General features: G+C 39.9%; 1 protein-coding gene across 3 annotated transcripts in view; it reads left to right on the top strand.

Moving 5' to 3' along the window:
* The window catches only part of Cdk19 (cyclin dependent kinase 19), a 118,706-nt gene that overhangs the window by 73,715 nt on the left and 26,308 nt on the right, over positions 1 to 18,683 (top strand). For 2 of the 3 annotated variants that reach the window (XM_005073246.4, XM_013115808.3), the window contains 2 exons: positions 1,431 to 1,571; positions 17,995 to 18,052. In XM_005073246.4, coding sequence (XP_005073303.1) covers positions 1,431 to 1,571; positions 17,995 to 18,052 — 199 coding nt within the window. Of the gene's footprint in view, positions 1 to 1,430; positions 1,572 to 17,994; positions 18,053 to 18,683 lie in introns of those variants that run through there. The other variant, XM_013115809.3, reaches the window with a different exon arrangement.

Raw genomic sequence — 18,683 nt, 5'->3', positions numbered from 1 at the left:
ATAAAAGAAGGGGGGGGAAAAACCTAATTCCTGACTTTAAAATTTGGGAACCAGAGCATTTTAAACATTTTGTTCCTAAAACTGCCAAAAAAAAAATCCAAATTTGACAGTTAAATTATGGATAAATTTGGTTCAGTATGTTACAGTGCGCCTTCTGCATAAATTTAAAAAATCTTTATAAGAACAACTTGGACAGGCTTATAAAGTCTTGAATGACCTTTGAAAGTTGATGATGCTACAGAGTTATTGATGACAGCTTCCAGTGTTTTCTTCAATACTTCTTAATAAAAATTACATTTCTGAACTGTACAGATGGCTCTGTAGGTAAAAAATAACTGCCTGGGACCCATATACTGGAATGAGAGAGCTCTGTGAGCTATCTTTTGACCTACAAATGTTCCTAGTGGTACATGCATGTGTACGCAGACAACCACCCCCCACCACTGCAATAAAAATTTAAATGTTATTTTGCTTATCATGATAATGCATACCTGAAATCCAAATCCCTGCAGCCCTGCTTCAAAACAAGTATTTTCTGCATTGACCACAGCCCTCCTTTATTTCTACAAAGCTCACTTGTGCAGAGCTCCTCTAACAGTAGTTGTGTGGTCGATGCTGCCTGTGGCTCAGCAGTTAGGAACACTGCCTCTTCTCATAGGACCTGTGGGATTCGAGCACAGGAGCAGGTGCAGAGCGGCGGGAGTTAGATGTGGCTGTAGCATCTTTCTCTTGCGTAGCGGTGCTTCTATACTCCACACTTAACGTGTGATGTGAGAATGGCAGTCTGGCTGTTGACACCCCAGCCCTTTGTCTCAGATTTGAGAGCCAACAGTTATTACTTCAATTGTTAAAATTCTGCAGTTTCTTCTCTCCTCTTTCTCTGTCCTTTCTAGTGTTAAAATTCTGCAGTTTCTTCTCTCCTCTTTCTCTGTCCTTTCTAGTGTTCTATTCTATATAATATTAAATTCTAGGGATATATCACATTGTTTTGTGCCTAGAGGAGGTAATGTTTTCCCAGTAATTTAAATTATCTAGTGCCAGTGATATTATCCAACTGTACCAAGTACCGACTTTGTATGTAACAGCCAGGATTTACAGTTTATCATTCTGTCTCCCCCCTATCCATATAGAATATTACCAATACTGTTCTGAGACAGGCAGTAAGTATCAATTCTTTCTACCCTTTGAGGCTGATTAGTGAACATCTTAGTGTTTTCATGAGATCTGATCACTATAGACCCACATTAACATGGCTACATTCATCTCCCAATATATCTTTTGGACAAGCTTATTATTCAGAAAGTTTTGTATCATTAATGTGAAAGTCATTTGTAAGATACACATTGTTTATTTCAATTTTGATTGTTTTTTCTTTTTGGCAGAGATATGAGCAGACTATATTATTGTATGTTTTATTTTCTATTTTTTAGCACATTATTAAGTTTCACCGTGCATCAAAAGCAAATAAAAAGCCCATGCAGTTACCAAGATCTATGGTTAAGTCACTGCTTTACCAGATTCTTGACGGTATCCATTACCTCCATGCAAACTGGGTGCTTCACAGAGACCTGGTAAGTTGTTGTTTTAATTCTCTGTTAACCAAATTGTACCTCTTGGCACAATTATAATGGAAGATTAGCTAAGAAGAATTTATAAATACATACCAAAAGAGAGATTAAAAACTCACCTAAAGTCTACAGTCAGAAGACTAGAAGCTGATGTCGTGGTGGCTGCTGTCTGTAATTTCAGCACTTGGGAAGCTGAAGTGGGAGGGTTCCCATGAGTTCAAGGGCAGCCTACGCCAAGAGTGAAGCTGTCTTTCCTCACCCCTTAGTCCTTTCCCTCCTTCCCTCCCCTCTTCTCTCCCCCATCTCTCTCCCTCTCCCCCATCTCTCTCTCTCCCCCCCATCTCCCCCCCCCCTCTGTCTCTCTCTCTCTGTCTCTGTCTCTGTCTCCATTTACCCTTTGTTGAATGCGGTAGCGGTAGTGCACACCTGTAACCTCAGTCCTCAGATGGAAGAGCTAAGTTTGCAGCCAGCCTGGGCTACCTAGCAAGAGCCTGTCTTAAATAATCAAAAAAAAAAAAAAAAAAAAAAAAAAAAAACGACCAAACAAGATTATCTTTAACCATCTGGTGTCTGTTATTCTGTTAGATCAATGCATAGCCGTAAAATGTCAGTGTTAGTAGCATTTAATTTTAATGTTCAGTTAATATGTAAAGCTAATACATTTTACTTCAATTTGTTCTTTATATAAAAGCACTAATAATGAAAGTTGACTTCTCGTTTTTTGTTCCCTTAAGACTTAAACTGAAATAATGACATTACTCTGGTGAAAATAATGTTATTTTCAGCATTACTTAATAGCAAATAGATGAATAAGTGCATTTAATAGTTAGAACATACTTATTAGGCAGTTGTAGAATATTATTTTAAGATGTATTTTGTTTATGCTTGGCACATTTGTTTTCATGTTGCATTTAACTGTGAAGCTGGGTTACTGTGTCTGTCTAAAACACCTGATGGTCTAATAAAGAGCTGAATGGCCAATAGCTGGGCAGAGAAAGCAAAGGTGGGGCTGGTAGGCAGAGAGATTAAATAGAAGGAGAAGAAGAATGAAGAGAAAGGAGAAGCAAGAAAAGAAGGAGAGGAGTAATCAGGGACTAGCCACCCAACTGCACAGCAAGCCATGGATTAAGCAGTAAAGAAAGGTATACAGAATAGAGAAAGATAAAATTATGCCCAGAGGCAAAAGGTAGATGGGATATCTTAAGAAAAGCTGGCTAGAAATAAGCCAAGCTGAGGTCGGGCATTCCTAAGTAATAATAAGCCACCATGTGACTTACTTGGGAGCTAGGTTGCGAGGCCCCCAAAAGAGTAAAGAGTAAAAAAACCAACAACAAACCACAATGCAAATGTTTGTTCTTATTTTTAATTTTTAATTCAGTATATGTATAATAAACATTTGTTAATAATCAAATTATATGCTGAGTGCTCATCTTCATTTTCAGCTTATTTTTTTTATTTTTTAAGAATATAAGGGCATAAGGTAACTGTGATCCTAATGAGTTTATCATCATTGGAGGAGTTATCTTCCCCCCACATGATTTCAAAATAATTTAGTTTTTACCCGGGCATGGTGGTGCATGCCTTTAATCCCATCACTCGGGAGGCAGAGGCAGGTGGATCTCTGTGAGTTCGAGGCCAGCCTGGTCTACAGAGAAAGTTCTAGGACAGCCTCCAAAACAATACAGAGAAACCCTGTCTCAAAAAAAATTTAGTTTTTTAGGTTTTTGCAAATTTGAGATCCAGCAGTGATAGGGTTAGTTAGTCTAGGGAGATCCCAGCTTTATTATCTGAGGGAATTATTCACTACAGAAAAGAAGGGATGCATAAAGAGATGTAGTTAGTCCTCTTTGGCACCTGTCAGTCAGACCTGGAAGTCGGCCTTGATCACCTTTTATTGTGGCATTGTAGCTGAATTGTGGCCAAATAATAGTGACCACAAATCATTAGTTTGTTTAGCATTTTTAAAGCATTGTAAGGATCTTTAAGTCTTCTAGTTTTCCAGTTGTGTATTTACCTTTGAGTCAGTACTTGAGATTGCTTTGGAATGATCCATAGACAGCATTTAGATTTTGTGTTTTTAAGGTTCCAGGCACATTGGAACCACTGATGAGAATCTTTTACGTGGAATTGGTTGGAGTGTTTTTCTTGTTGTTTTTTTTACAAAGTTACTTGTTCTAAGTAGAAGAGTTGATTGTGGTTTCTTTGTGATACTGTGATCTGATTGCCTGCTGGTACTATTCAGTGTAACTGGGACTCTCTTTTTCCTGTTTAAATTTGCTGTCCTTTGTTTTATCATGGTACTGGCCTCTGCATTTATCTTTATTTCCTCCAGTCCAAAATGACCGATAACCATTTATTAGTCTCGCAGGCACTTAGGAATATATTCTTATAGAAAAAGCGAAGTTTAAGTTTCTTACTTGGTTTTCAGGATCTTACTGAATATAGCTTTATTGGCTTCAGATGTTTTTTCTACCTACATCCGTTTCTGCATGCTTTCTACTATTGGTTGTTCCTGTATAATGAGGTTTCTGGCCTTAATGGCTTGCATTTCCTTGTCTTACTCTTTTTCTCTACACACATAAATGTACTTGTCTTTCAAGGCTCAGCACAAATACTAAAGCTTGAGGCTGGAGATAGCTCAGTAGTTAATCACTGGCTGCTCTTGCCAGGGACCTAGGTTTGATTCCAAGCACCCACATGGCAGCTCACAGCTGACTGTAACTCTGGTTCCCAGGGATCTGATTGCCTACTGGTACTATTCAGTGTGACTGGTCTCTCCAAGCACCTAGCATGTACCTGGTGCACAGACATACAAGCAGAAACAGAAGAGAGAAAGAAAGAAAGAAAGAAAGAAAGAAAGAAAGAAAGAAAGAAACAAACAAACAAACAAACAAACAAACAAACAAACGAAACTTAAAAATTTAAAGTATGCCGGGCGGTGGTGGCGCACGCCTTTAGTCCCAGCACTCAGGAGGCAGAGGCAGAGGCAGGTGGATCTCTGTGAGTTCAAGGCCGGGCTGGACCGACAGCCTCCAAAAGAATACAGAGAAACCCTGTCTCGTAAAACAAAACAAAAAAAATTAAAGTATACTTTCATAATCCATCTCTACTTTGAAATTAAATAATCATTCAGTGTTTCAGTGTTCATTCCTGTTATTTCATTTTTATTCTCTTATGGTATTTGTTAGTATTCTATAGATATTTTAGATCAGCAGTTCTCAACCTTTAAGTTGAACAAACCTTTCTCAGGGGTTGCTTAAGGCTATTGGAAAACACAAATATAATGACAGATGTCCTTCTGTAGATCTCTCTCTCTCTCTCAACCACTTTATCCTTTTTCTTTTTCTCTCCCAAGCCTACATATATTTTTAAGCACTATAAACCCTTTAGAGGTTTTTCTTTATCTGACTCTGTCTTTACTGTGTATGATATCTTTTTCTGGCCATGAGTCTTTTACCTGCTAAATAGCATTGCTAAAAGAGCCATGTGGTTTTTTGCCGCCTATGCTGAGTCAGGAAGCCTCCCTTAAAGGAAACGTGAGCCTCTGCTTGTCTCTGGCAAACAGAGGCCACCCAAGAAAATGCTGCTACCAAGAAGCCCTGCTTGGCTTTGTTCTTTTGTTTCTAAAATCCCTTTTTAAGCTTTTGTCAGGTTCTATGGGGAAATTCGTGCAACCCACATTGGTGCCATCTTGTAGCTGAATGATTCTTGTCCTGCCAGGTCCCACTGCCCTTCTCAGCCCCAAATAAGCATACAGATGCTATATTAGTTATAAAACTGTTGACTTGGGCTTCTTATTGGCTAACCCATTTCGATTAATCTATGTATTTCCACTTGGTCTTGGCTTACCAAAGAATGCCTGGACTGTTACTACTTTGTGATCTACATGGTGTCTGTCCCTGGCAGGCTCTCCTGCCTACTTGTCCCAGAATTCTCCTCATCTCCTAGTCCCGCCTGTCTTCCTGTTTCATTGGCCAAACAGTGTTTTATTCATCAACCAATAAGAGAAACATATATACAGAAGGACATCCCCCATCAGTGTTGTTTGGGGGAGCAGGTAGAATTTCAGCTGGACTTTGACATGGGACTTGGAAATTTAGTAAGTAAAGGAAATGTGTTATAAAATTTCTAAGGTAAGAAGGCCCTTGTAGTGTCTCAGAGAGGACATGAGTTGTGCCTGGCTCAAATAGGAATAATTGGTGTAGTATAAAGTAGGACAAAAGAGATTGGGGTTGCAGCTTGTCTGAGGCAGGCCCTAAATATAAGGTACTGGTATTTGTTGGGTTTATTTGTTTTAAGGTCCTGAAACTTGGTGAGCAAAAGAGTGGATTCCCCATGATTACAAAAAGCTTCCTCTGAGGGTGGGTGAGCATAGGGTTTAAGTATATATTCCAAGAGAGGTTCTGAACTATCATAGTGCTTGTTTATGTTTTTTCCCACGCAGCTACTTTGTATCTTTCCACCATTCATAAGTAATTCTAGTAAAACTGGGGACAGTCTCCCTAGTCTTCTCCATTGTCTAGAACCTTGCTGTCTGTCTGTACCATATGGCCTTTTGTTCAAGCATTTTCAGGAATGGAATGTTAAACCTACACATATACATTGTCATCAGTAGAAAAATGTAAAGTATATAAAACAGGAATATGTTATTAAAAGGAGATGGAGATGTGTGGAATTTATCTTGGTGAGCTGAAGAACAGGGCTACTGTTTAGGATGCTGGATGACTTTAAACTGCTATAGTCCCCATTTACACCATTTGTTAGTCACAACTGTTTGTGTGTATTCAATGACTGTTTCATATGAGAAACCTGGAAAATTCATACAGTACTAGAAAAAAATAATAAGCTCACAGCTTGATAATATAACCAAAGGAAATTAAGACTAACCAAAAGCCAAGATTTTAGAGTTGACACACAAAAATATTAATCCTGATACATGGTTTTTTGTTTGCTTGTTTTCATGTCTGGAACAATATTTCAGTTATGTGATTTGGATCCTAAAATTTAATACAAAGGCAGAGAATTTTAAAGCCACTTTGACAATTATTTGAATTGAGGAATTGGCTTTAAAAGGAAAGGAGAAAAAGCTACAAGTATTTATCTTGGCTGAGAGACAGTGAAGGAGAGACATAAGTCTATAAATATTTGAGACCTGTAAGCAGTTTGAGAAAGCTGTATTTTTTTTTTTAATTTTACAGCAGGATGTAGCGCAGAGTCAGATGATGAAATACAAGATGACTCACGCTTGTGGGTGCTGCTCTGGTCTTGGAAGAGTGCCAGCATGTAGTTTGTAGCCTTGCTACACTTCTTAGAGTGGGCTCATAGCTCATTGATTCTGTCCTGGCGCTGGCTTATTGTCTGTGCTCATAAGTTACTAGAGTGGACTCTGCAAAGCATATGACTCTTCACATTATTCTTCAGCAAAGACGGGTGTGCTGGCTAAATGGTGGTGTTACATAGATTCATGGATCCTTAGTCTCAGAGCATTGCTACTGGGTCAGTGGCATAAGCTGAAAAGCCAGTTAGAGTGTTGTCACTCATATTCCAGAGCCTGACCAGAGCCTGACCCATGCTAAGCACTAGGCTTTCACTGAGTGAAGACAGGAGCGAACACTCGGGCCTGGCCTACCTCTTCTCTTTAGAGAGGGTCTGTGGAAGTCCCACCACCAAAGTTCTGAATAGTTGTGTTTTCATGTTAGCGAGCTGAATTTTTACTTGGTTAAAAGTTGAGAGGAGGGGCTGCAGAGATGGCTCAGTGATCAGGAACATTTGTTACACTTGCACGGGTCTCAGGGTGGGTTTCTAGCACCTACACGACTGCTCCCAATCATTTCAACTCAGGTTCCAGGAGACCTGATACCCTTCCTGGTGCCGTGGGTTCCACACACATGTGCACACATACAGGCAAAACATGTGTACAAATAAAAACAAATCAGTCTTTAAAAAACAGCTTAGAAGAAAAAGTTTCTAAGATAGCCATTAGGCTTCTGTTCCCTTCACTCTAGCATGCAGGTAATGGTAACTTACGTGGTTGACTCCCTACCTCCATACCTACCTCCATACCGAGGCTACTGAATTCCTCTGAGTTGCCCTCCTTGTAGGTGCCTCTGGACGGTCCATCAACACTCAAGTGTGCTTACAGTTCCTTCAGCCTGGTGCTCTTTCTAGCCTGTTTGCCTAAGCAGAGATCAGGTAGAAGTGTGTGAGTCACCCTTCCTGGTTCTTAAAAAGATTGAAAACACTAGCCTGTGTTCCCCGTAGCTTATATTTGAATACTGAATTTTCTTTTTGCCAAGACTTAATATTTAAAGTATGGAAGTTTAAAAAAAACATAACTAATGTCAAAATTGTTAAGTACTTTGGATAAAGCAGTGATTGATGTGCAGGGCCCATCCACTGGTGCAGAGCCACCTGGGCAGGGGGCCCTGGGGTCCTACGAAAGCAGGCTGAGCAGGCTGACGGGAAGCAGCCAGTAAGTAAGGCTCTGCCATGGCCTCTGCTCCGCTTTGAGCTCCTGCCCTGACTGCCCTCAGAGACAGAGCCTGAGAGGTACAAGAAGACAGTTTATACCCATGGTGTTTTACCAAGGCCACAGAACCCTGACTAAGGTGGGCCTTCTCCAGGTGGAATACATGTGCATGTGGCACACACGTGAAGACACGCACAGACAAGTATAAATAAGAGCAATTACAAAAATACCCGTCAACCAAAGGCCACACACAAGAGCCTTAGGACTCGCAGGGCTGTAGGTAAAACTGGAAAAGCCGTTCAGTCTTGCTATTTTATTAAGTGATTTTTATTGAGTCAAAATTTATATATAATGATATATCCGTTTTCATTACAAATTGGCAAGTTGTGATAAAAGGCTGTCACCAGTATGGCATTACCCAAGGTCTCGTATTGAGGATGTAAGGACTGGTGTTTTCTTTACACCAGGTCACATACAGTGTTGTTTTGTGGGAGCATATTCTCCTCTGAGCACACTTCTAAGGGTGAGGGACAAAAATCAGTGTACCGGTCGGGCGGTGGTGGCGCACGCCTTTAATCCCAGTACTTGGGAGGCAGAGGCAGGCGGATCTCTGTGAGTTCGAGGCCAGGCTGGACCGACAGCCTCCAAAACAATACAGAGAAACCCTGTCTCGTAAAACCAAAAAAAAAAAAAAACAAACAAAAAAAAAATCAGTGTACCGTGGTCTCCAGTGCCCTCCTGCTTCCGCAGCTCTGGCCAGCTGTGTGTCTTTGCCTTCTGGGCCTGCCGCTTTCTTTGGAGAGTGCAGTCGAAGAAAGTTCTAGTTCTCTCACTCCCGGCCTCAGAATCTTCATCAGTAGAACAAGAGAGCGCAGTTTGATCATTCTTTTCCCTGATGCTCTTCCTTTCTTAGTATAATAAGAGTGAACATAAACAAATAAAATGTAAATAAAGCAGGAAGAACGGAGGGCCACAGATGGGAGCCTTTGCGCTTGGAAGGCCATAGATAAAACTTTTTAATTTAGCTAGTTTTGTTGAGTGTCGTTGATATGAATAGAAAACTGCATGTTGTGATTGTTGCTTCTCAGTACTGCATCTGGGTGCCTGTGTACTGCTGTTCCTGCTCCTGCTGCTAGCAATATAGAGTAGAGTTTGATTACTTTCTCCGTGAGACCTTGAAGAAAGTTAGGTAAATAGCCCTCCAGATACATGTATTTGTTTTGCATGGAACTTTTCGTAATGGTTGCTTTTTATTGGTTCTTGTTAGGGAAAAGAAAATCTTATCTTTGCTGTTCAGGCCTATAACCACTTCTAAAAGGCAGACAAAGAAATGCATTGTTAACTGTTGGCAGTACTATGTTGGCAGGCATTGTTTAATGTGAGTACCAAAGTTGGATTAACATAACTGTTATATTACACATACACCATCCTGGCTTATGGTAAAATGAAACTAATCATGTACTTGGCATTACAAGTTGCTTCTCATTTACAAATAGCTTACATCTAGCTACAAACATGAAACTTTATTGTGAAGACCTTGTCACTTAACAGACGTTTTAAATAGTGGCTAGGTTCTCTAAAAATAGAGAAGCCTTTTTAGCTAAGTATGAAAGGAATGGCATTACTGAATATAACCATCATTTAAAACTGGATTTTTTGCTGGCAATGGTGGTGCGCACCTTTAATCCCACACTCGGGAGGCTCCAGAGGCAGGCAGGTCTCTGAGTTCAAGGCTAGCCTTGTCTACAGAGGAAGTTCCAGGACAGCCAGGGCTACATAGAGAAATTGTATCTTCAAAAACCAAACCAAACAAACAAACAAAAATACTGGATTTTTTGTCATTGGGTTTCTATGGAGGAAGTACTTGTTTATAGTCTTAGAACTTGCTTTACAAACTGACTTCCTGATATGTACTAGACACTCTACTGAGCACCTGAGAATATAAGATTAATAAAATACAGCCTCTTCCCTCAGTGGGTTCATTGTGGGGGAAATTCATATACAGATAGTCAAAGCAAAAATGCTCTAAAAGAAACTACAGGGCTAGCGTTGTAGTTCACAGATAGAACACTTATCTACCCATGAGTGTCAATGCTCTCATTCCATTACATAGGAGTTTACACACACATACTCACACAGAGATAGAGATGGTTTTCAGGGGGTATGAACATCATTCAGGGACAAGCTCAGCTAAAATACTGAGAACACAGAATTAGAACCTACTCAGTTGGGATGAGGGCTTTCTTGGAACACTAAAAATAAATAGAAATAATATGGTGAAAGTGATGGGTCTGGGAGCATTCCAGGCAGAAGAAATGGCATGAATAAAAATGTAGACTGAGAAACTGCTGACTGGATACCACCTGTTTGGTATCATTAGAACAAAGAAAACAGAAAAGTAGGGAGGACCAGCTATGGTGCATCCTAACTGTTCTGCTTAAAAATGTGGGTTTTCCTGAGCAAGACAGGTTTAAGAGAGATTGCTCACAGAGAATATGTTAAGGACCTGGAGACGTAGTCAGCTGGTGAGAGTAGGAAGGTCTGAGACAAGCCCATCAGAATAAAGGGGAGAGGCTGTAGTCAGTGTTTAGAGCTGAATAGAACTGAGGAACAATGAGTAGGTTTACAGCATAAAGGACAGCACCCAGGTCAGGCTTCTGCTTTTGTTGACCAAGGGGAGAATACCAGAACAAGATAGTTTGTCAGGGAGAAGGAAAATTCCATCATGGATGAATGGAGTTTGTGATGCTTATGGAAATGATCTACCCACAGTTGGCATATTTCTAAGATACATGGAAGATTAGAGACCTAGCAGTCTCCATTTGGAGTCATTAGTGTACATGTGATTTTTTTGGAACCCTGGAATAAAATCCAAACTTTGAAAAACATATTCAGAAATAAATGTGGTATATTTTAGGTATTCACTCATTTCCTAGTACTTCTTTTAAAATTGGGACATTACCCATCAAAAGACACTTATGCTTAACCCTACAACAGGGTGGATTGTGAGTGCTAACCATTGGCTGTTTAGTTCGTTGGTGTATTTGTTCCCTAGCCACTTAGTATATGTCAGGATTGCAGTAGACATGAGAGTGACAGGCTGTCTTCTCCAGTGTCTGGAAACTTGGGTCCCATTGGTAGGTTCTCTGCATTTTCACCTCTTTGCTCCATCCCCTACCTATACATCTTCCTCTGGTTTGTTAGTTTTGTTTTAGGTAGCCTTGGCTATCCTGGAGCTCATATTGATAAACCTGTTTTAGCTTTCCAAGTGTTGATGTTAAAAGTATGCTCTGCCATGCCCAGCTCTCTCCATTTTTTTTTTTTTTTTTTGAGACTAGCTCTCTTTTCCCAGGCTGGTCTTGAACTTGCTAAGTAACCCAAGAACCTCATGCTTCCACTTCCCAAATGCTGGGATTACTGGCCTGAGTCACTATGTCTTGCTGTATTTTTAAATGCTCAACTCTTCCATTAGTGAGGTTGCTTTAAGGTATAGATAATTATGGTAGACTAATGTCTGCCTATGACTACTGTGTGTTCAAGAAGAGAAAGCACCATGCTTCCTCCTTGTAGTCATTTGTTCTGCAGCACAGAATCTCAGTTGTTCAGGGGAACAGTGAAGAACAGTGTGCAAAACTGAATCTCCTGGGATTGTACTTCTGTGTCAATGGGAAGGGAATGTACTATCCTATATTTAAATGAAAGCATAGTTGTAGCCACTAACATCAGACCAGCATCACCCATTGTTATAGAAACTAGCCCAGCTTAAACTCTGAATGCCTTGTTCCTATTATTTAAGTCTGGTTAGTTGTGTTTCTGTGTTTCTGTCTTTGGTGCTGTTAAGAGTCATATTGAGGTTGCCCAGTATGCTGAAGTAGGGAACACAAAGCAAATGTGTTTTGTTGTGGATCTCCACGCTCTTCTATTTATGACATGCCAACTAACTGAAGTAAATTTAACCCCGGGAAATGAGCGATCCTATAAGAGGAAAAGCAGATTTGGAGTATATATAAAGTGTCCTGGGTGTAGGTTGAAGAATTACTAAATTCTGCAGAAATACAGATATTAAAGGAATAACCTCTGTATAACCATGTTACTATTGAACATTTTCATGACTTGCCTTTACAATAGAATTCAACCCTGTAGCATTGATTCTTGTCTGTTTGATTTTATTGCTGATAACTTAAATGTGAGGCATCCAGCTTCTGCCATTTCTGCCGTTTCTATGGCAACTAAAGTGTGCAAGCCCAGAAGTATCACTTTCTTTCACAGCTGGCATTTTGTGTTCACAGTAAGAAGAAGAGTTTTGGTGAAGCGTGGTTTGTGCTAATTGGGTGTAAATGGGTCAGGACAATTTTGGTATGCTTCTTTTTGTCTGTTTAGGTTTGTGTGGGTGGGGGCATGTGTATGAAACTACACAGTTCCTTTTTTCCCCCATATACATCTTTCACTGATATTATTCATTAAAGTTAGTCTTCTTGAGAATTTGGCAGAGTTGCTCTAAGACCTGCTTCATAGCCATTACACATTTATTTCTATTAGAAGTACAGGGGACTGGAGAAATGGCTCAGCAGTTAAAAGCACTGGCTCCTCTTCCTGAGGCCCCAAGTTCAATTCCCAGCAACCATCTGTAATGGGCTCACAACCATCTGTAATGGGAACTGATGCCCTCTTCCAGATGTGAATGAAGACAGGTCTTTATATGCATAAAATAAAATAACCATTAAAAAAGAAAGAAAAAACACGTGAGAAAATACTCTGAAGAGTTAAACATATTTTAATGATAGGTGCATAGTTTATCTTGTGATTTAAAAAAAATAGGTATCTTGTGACCATATCATGTATCCACTTGTTATGAAGGGGCCAAGTAACCCCACCTTAGGGGTGCACTTTGAAAAATGACTGAGTGATTCTAGTTCTTGGCCACAGGGTAGGCCACTCCTTCCATAAGCCACATTACTGTGTCTGCCTTTGTGTCAACAGCATGAACCCCTCACGCTTAAGCTTCCTTCCACAGGCGTTCAGTATGCTGTCACAGACCTTCTCCTCAGACCCTCTTCCTCCCTGTAGTCTCATTTCATTGGAGTGCCAGCATCGTTTTCCAGCATAACTTGAGCACAAGAACTTCTAATAACATTAGATAATATAAACCTGTTTCTGTTCTTGCATTTTGTTTCTTTCAGAAATGATTTGTTGTTCCCATGTCACAGACATTGTGTTTATACCTTAGAATTTTAAAGTGCTTTAAAAGCTCAGACTTTTGGAATTACCAATACTGTAGGAAAATGGCTTATACAATATGACAATCTTATAATTTAAAACTCATGACCTATCAGAGACAATCATTCTTACTTAAGGCCTTTGAATCTTACTCTGATTGTCTCTGCCTTCTTTACACAAACTTGAGTTTCATTTAGTATATCTGGCTTCTAAAATTGAAGAAAAATTATTTTTATTGAGTCACCAATGACCTAATCATCCATTTTGGCCACATCTCAGATTTCATTGTTTACATCTGACAACCACTTACAGGGACCCTGTGCTGTCAAAACGCTTACCTTTTCTCCCGCTAACCTTGGTCTCAGCCTCCCCCCCTTCACCTTTCTTCTCTCTGCCCCCTCTCTCATACCTCTTGCCCACCTGGTCCTCTTATGGCAACCCTTAACAGCTATTAGAGTACACACTCAAGAACCTACCCAGTTCTGGTTACTCACAGGGCTCTTGTAAAAATGGAATCACTTGACATAGGAGGCAAGTCCTTCCTGGTCTCCTTTTTATAATCATCATCATTGTGCTTGTCCTTGTAACCACCATGGTTCTTCATACCCTACAGTTCACCAGGAACGTTTGCCTTGCATACTCTAGATGAACATACTCTAGATGACCTTCTCTAACCGCCTCGGTGGCACACTCCCTAATGCTCTTCCTTCAGATCTTATTCCAAGTGTTACCTTCTTAAAGAGGCATTCTCTGTAGAGCATAAAATAATGTTTAAAAATATTGATTTTTAAAAACATTGTTAAAGACAGTACCTTCCAATCCCGTTTCTTGTTTTATTTTTGGTTGCTCCCATCATCTTACTATGCACATGCAGAAATATTTGCAGTATTTATATATGCTAAAAGCATAGAGATGCACAGACTGCTGAGAACCTACCACTTACCAAGTAGCCATTACTTGCAGCATGCCTGTTTCGTTTTTTCCCTTTCTAGTCTCTTCTTCCTCCTAAGACAACAGATGGCCTAGATTTTGAGGCTCTTATTCTCTGCAGTTAAAAATAGGTTTATCTCATTGTGTGCCTCCCTAATCAGTGTGTTTCACTCTGGTTGGATTTGAGCTCTGTGGAAATGGTGTTCTGTTACAGATACCTTTTCAAACTTTTTTTCATGCAGTATACTACTTCCAAGATTAGCCATGAGTTTATATCTCTTTGTATTTCAGTAATTTTCTTAAAATTATGAACTGTGTTATTACAGATATTCTCTGGTATTATGTAAAACTGAAATTACTGATTCAAAGTGATGCAGTTACTCACTTTTGCAAAATTATACCAAATTATTTTTCAAACAAATTGTGCCAATGCATTCACCCACCAGAAATGTATGGGCGTTAGCACTGCTGCACTTCTGTTGTTCAGGTTTTAATTTTTTTTTTTAACCAATTTGGTGGGATAAAATGCCTTCTCATGGCTCTCACTTTGCCTTTTTTTTTATCAGTACTGATGTAGTGGATCATCTTTCCATACGGGTTTTGGTTTAAAATATTTTTTGCTATAAATATCTTATTTTTTCCCTTATTTTCTATACAGTTGATTTTTTTTAAATTTTGACTTGTAGGTCTTTCTTTCATCTTATAAATACTGTTCCTGTTTGTGCTGTGGATTTTATTTTCTTTGTTTTGATGATTGGAAATTATTTTAATCTGGCAAAATTTATCTATCTTTTATGATAAAAAATTGTAATGTCTTCGTAAAGAAATATGTTTGGGTATGGAGACATTGCAGAGGACCTGAGTTTAGTTTTCAGCACCCACACTGGGTGGCTCACAGCCTCCTAGAACTTCCTTTAACTCGGGTGGATCTGATGCTGCCTTGTTTCTGTGGAGACTGTATAATGTGCGAAGACATACCCACACATACACAGTTAAAAATCAAGTAAATCTATGAGAAAAAAGAAGAAGAAGATGCCTACCAGGATCAGATAGTCTTGCCAAATGTCATGATGTACCCTCTAGTCCAGTATTCAGGAGGCTGAGTTCAACAGGAGAATCCCGAATTTGAAACCAGCTGACTCTGTAGTGAGTTCCTATCTTAAAAAAAGAAAGAAATGTTATTTTTGTGTTTTTTTATTCAAACTTTTATTATGTCATTTACATTTTATTCCACTTGAAATTGATGTATTTATGTTAAGAGGTAAGGATTTATTTTGTTTTGTTTTGTCTTTGAGTAACCCATTGTTATTCCTGCATCATTCATCTCCCCTAGGTCCTCACTCTAGTCCTTTGGTCATCTTACCTGAGCCTCTGCTATAGATCTGAAACAAGTCTTGATGTTTTGCTTTGAGCTCAATTCTTATACCTACTCTTCCACCCTCCAACATACACCCTGTCACAAGCATCTTGGCTGCTCTTAGCTCTCTGATGTTTGTTTGTTTGTTTTGAGGTTCTGGAAATTAACCCTAAGTAAGTGCTCTGCTGTGGAACTGCACCCTTGGTCCTGGTTTGTTGTTGTATTTTGATAGAGTCCTGCTATGACACTGGCAGGAAAACTGAGTGATATGTAGCCTAGGTTGCTTAATTCTTCTAGCAACCAGCCTGTCTCCATTCCTCCCTCCTCTTGCCTTTCTTTCTTGCACAGGCTGTCACAATATAGCCTCACTGCCCTCCAACTTGCGCTTGTCTTTGTCCTCTTTGTCCTGAGTTGTGGAGTTACAGACATGCACCATGGCACCCGGCTCATTTCTTGACCTTCTCTACCTTGCGTACATGTCTTGAAAGGGCACAGTTCTCTGTGGGACTCTGTCATTGCTGCATCTCTTCTCACTCTGCCTCATGTGCTCCTGCTCCAATTGTCTCAGAGATTAGCGATTTTCTTCTGCTTTGTGTTTCTCCCTGGATCTTTTTGTTTTGTTTTGTTTTTCATGACAGAGTTTCTGTATTGTTTTGGAGGCTGTCCTGGAACTCACTCTGTAGACCAGGCTGGCCTCGAACTCACAGAGATCCGCCTGCCTCTGTCCCCTGAGTACTGGGATTAAAGGTGTGCGCCACCCCTACTGGCAATACTTTCAGAATACTCTATTCTAAAACTATCTCCATCTTCCCCAGGCTCCTAGAAATCCAGGTCGTCATGTATTTCCTTTTGTTTCCTAAAAGTCTGCAGTATAACATTTTTGTAATCAACCTGATAGCCATTGACAGTTACCAAACTTGAATTATGAAGGATTGTTTTTCACCTGGTGCTGTTTTACCCTTTCTGCCCCGGTGACCTTAATTTAGTCATCACACTCCTTGGGCAATGACTTCTAGTCCAAATCATCCTGCCTCGCTCTCTTGGCTGCTGTGACTTGAGCATCTCATGATAGCAAACCTGGTGTCATCTGCTCTGTTACAGCGTCCCACGCCAGTTCCTCTCACAGTTTTCAAGTTCCACAAAAGGCACGGTCATTCCTCTTGTCGAATGAAGCCAAGACCTTGGTGTGGTCTCTGTTTTGGTTTTTGTTAATTCTTTTCCTTTTGCTACAAAGTCCTATGGACTTTCTTCTCTAAAGTGTTTCTCAGCCCCACCCCTGCTCTGTGCTTCTCTTCACAGCAGTCCTGGTCTCTGCTTCTGTGTAAGGGTCAGATGACTTCACTGACTGAGACTGCTCAGCAGAAGCCTCTCCTTTCTTTACTCAGCTCCTGATAGTTGTTGAGTGTCTGGTCAATGGACTCTGTCCCTGCCTGTAATAAAACGGCTAGTCACTTCATTCGCACATTTGTGCGTGTGCTTATTGTTTTCATTGGAGAGCTTTCTTAAACATCAGCAACGTGGAAAAGTCTCTGAGCAAGAGAGACTATCTCAAAAGAAGGCTCACTCTGTGTATCCATCTATCTATCCACAGAGTAAATGAGTACAATCAATTCTAGTACATACATTTTTCTCTCCCAAGTTTTCAGAGGAGTTAGGCTCCCTTCCTCCCCCAGTAGGTTGCCACCATTTGTTTCCACATGTTTGCAGGTGAGGACCATGGGAAAGGCTTGAAGTCTGTGGCTTATTCTTTTCTTTGTAGAGCTCTGTGTTGGCTTTGGCTTTGTGTTTGTTTTGTTTTTAAGACAGGATCTCATTACAGAGCTCTGTCTGTCCTGGAACTTGTTCTGTAGACCAGGCTGGCCTTGAACTCACAGAGATCAGCCTGCTTCTGCTTCTGAGTGATGGGATTAAAGGTGTGCTCCACCACTGCCCACATGGACTTTGGTTTTTATTGTCCTACAGTTTGAAATTGTATTTGAAGTTTCTTACTTTTGCTTTTATTATAGCTGACATGAATTCTAATGGAGCCTGTCTGTATGTTAGTGATACCTTCCCACAGTCCAAAAATACTTAGCAAGGAATTCTCATATGATTTACTTAGTGAATGTTGTTATATTGTGTTTTCAAGTTTTTATGTTAAAAATAAGTGTATTTAATTTGTGCAGGTTTTTAACTTATGGGACAAATAGAAATGATAGTTTTAATTACTTTGTAATAATTTTTTACATGACACAATTTTGAAAATAGGTATGTTTCCCTGCCAAAGATGTTTATATGAATGTAGTTCTAACTTCAAGGATATCAAATGCTTTAACTGTAAAAGGTGCTTAATCTTTAATTAGTTTAGACTAAGTGAAAGTACACAAATTATATTTTCATATGAGAAAATTTCCATTTTGGAGCATGTCAAAAGAATAAATGTAGTAATTTGAATGCTCTATTTTTATTTCTAGAAACCAGCAAATATCCTAGTAATGGGAGAAGGTCCTGAAAGGGGGAGAGTCAAAATAGGTAGGTAATTATTCCTAAGATAATCGATGAAGAAACCAAGGTGATTACAAAGATGTTTTTCCCCTTTTAATACCCTTTCTTAAGTTGTTGATTTTAAAATTATTTTCTTGGAGTGTTTCTAGAAAAGATGTTGGAAAATGTAGTAGTCTATAAATCCACCAGTTTTTCCACAGCTCTTTCCTCAAAATAAAATCCTGTCATTCTAAATTGAGGCATCAATTAACAAGCCCCCATAAACATTTGCTCCCATACAGTATGCCAAGTGTGTCACTGCCATTTTCCTGCTTAGTACCTGTTCCCACTTACATTGCCCTAACCCTGACTTAATGCACAGCAGCTCTCCCATGGGATCCCACTCCCCTGTCCTCAGCAGCGTGTCTAACCAGGCACTGTCATCCCTGTTGGACGCTTGTTTGTGCCCATTAACCCAGGCAGGAAGAGTTTTAGTGAACTTTGTTTGCTAGTAGAGCGTTGATGCTGGAGGTGATACAGCCTGCCCGCTTCAGCCAACCTGCCCTGCTATTTGCTTCCTGCTTCAGCATCTTCCTCCCCAGTCCAGTTCTGGAAGAAGCTGTTCTAAACTAGTAAACCTGCTTTGGCCCTCTGCCTGATTGGAGTGGAGCTGACCTTC

The sequence above is a fragment of the Mesocricetus auratus genome, unplaced genomic scaffold (genome assembly GCF_017639785.1).
Source record: "Mesocricetus auratus isolate SY011 unplaced genomic scaffold, BCM_Maur_2.0 Super-Scaffold_100018, whole genome shotgun sequence".
Taxonomy (NCBI): Eukaryota; Metazoa; Chordata; class Mammalia; order Rodentia; family Cricetidae; genus Mesocricetus; species Mesocricetus auratus.
The sequence above is the reverse complement of the archived record's forward strand: the minus strand, read 5'-3'. Positions and strand labels throughout refer to the sequence as shown.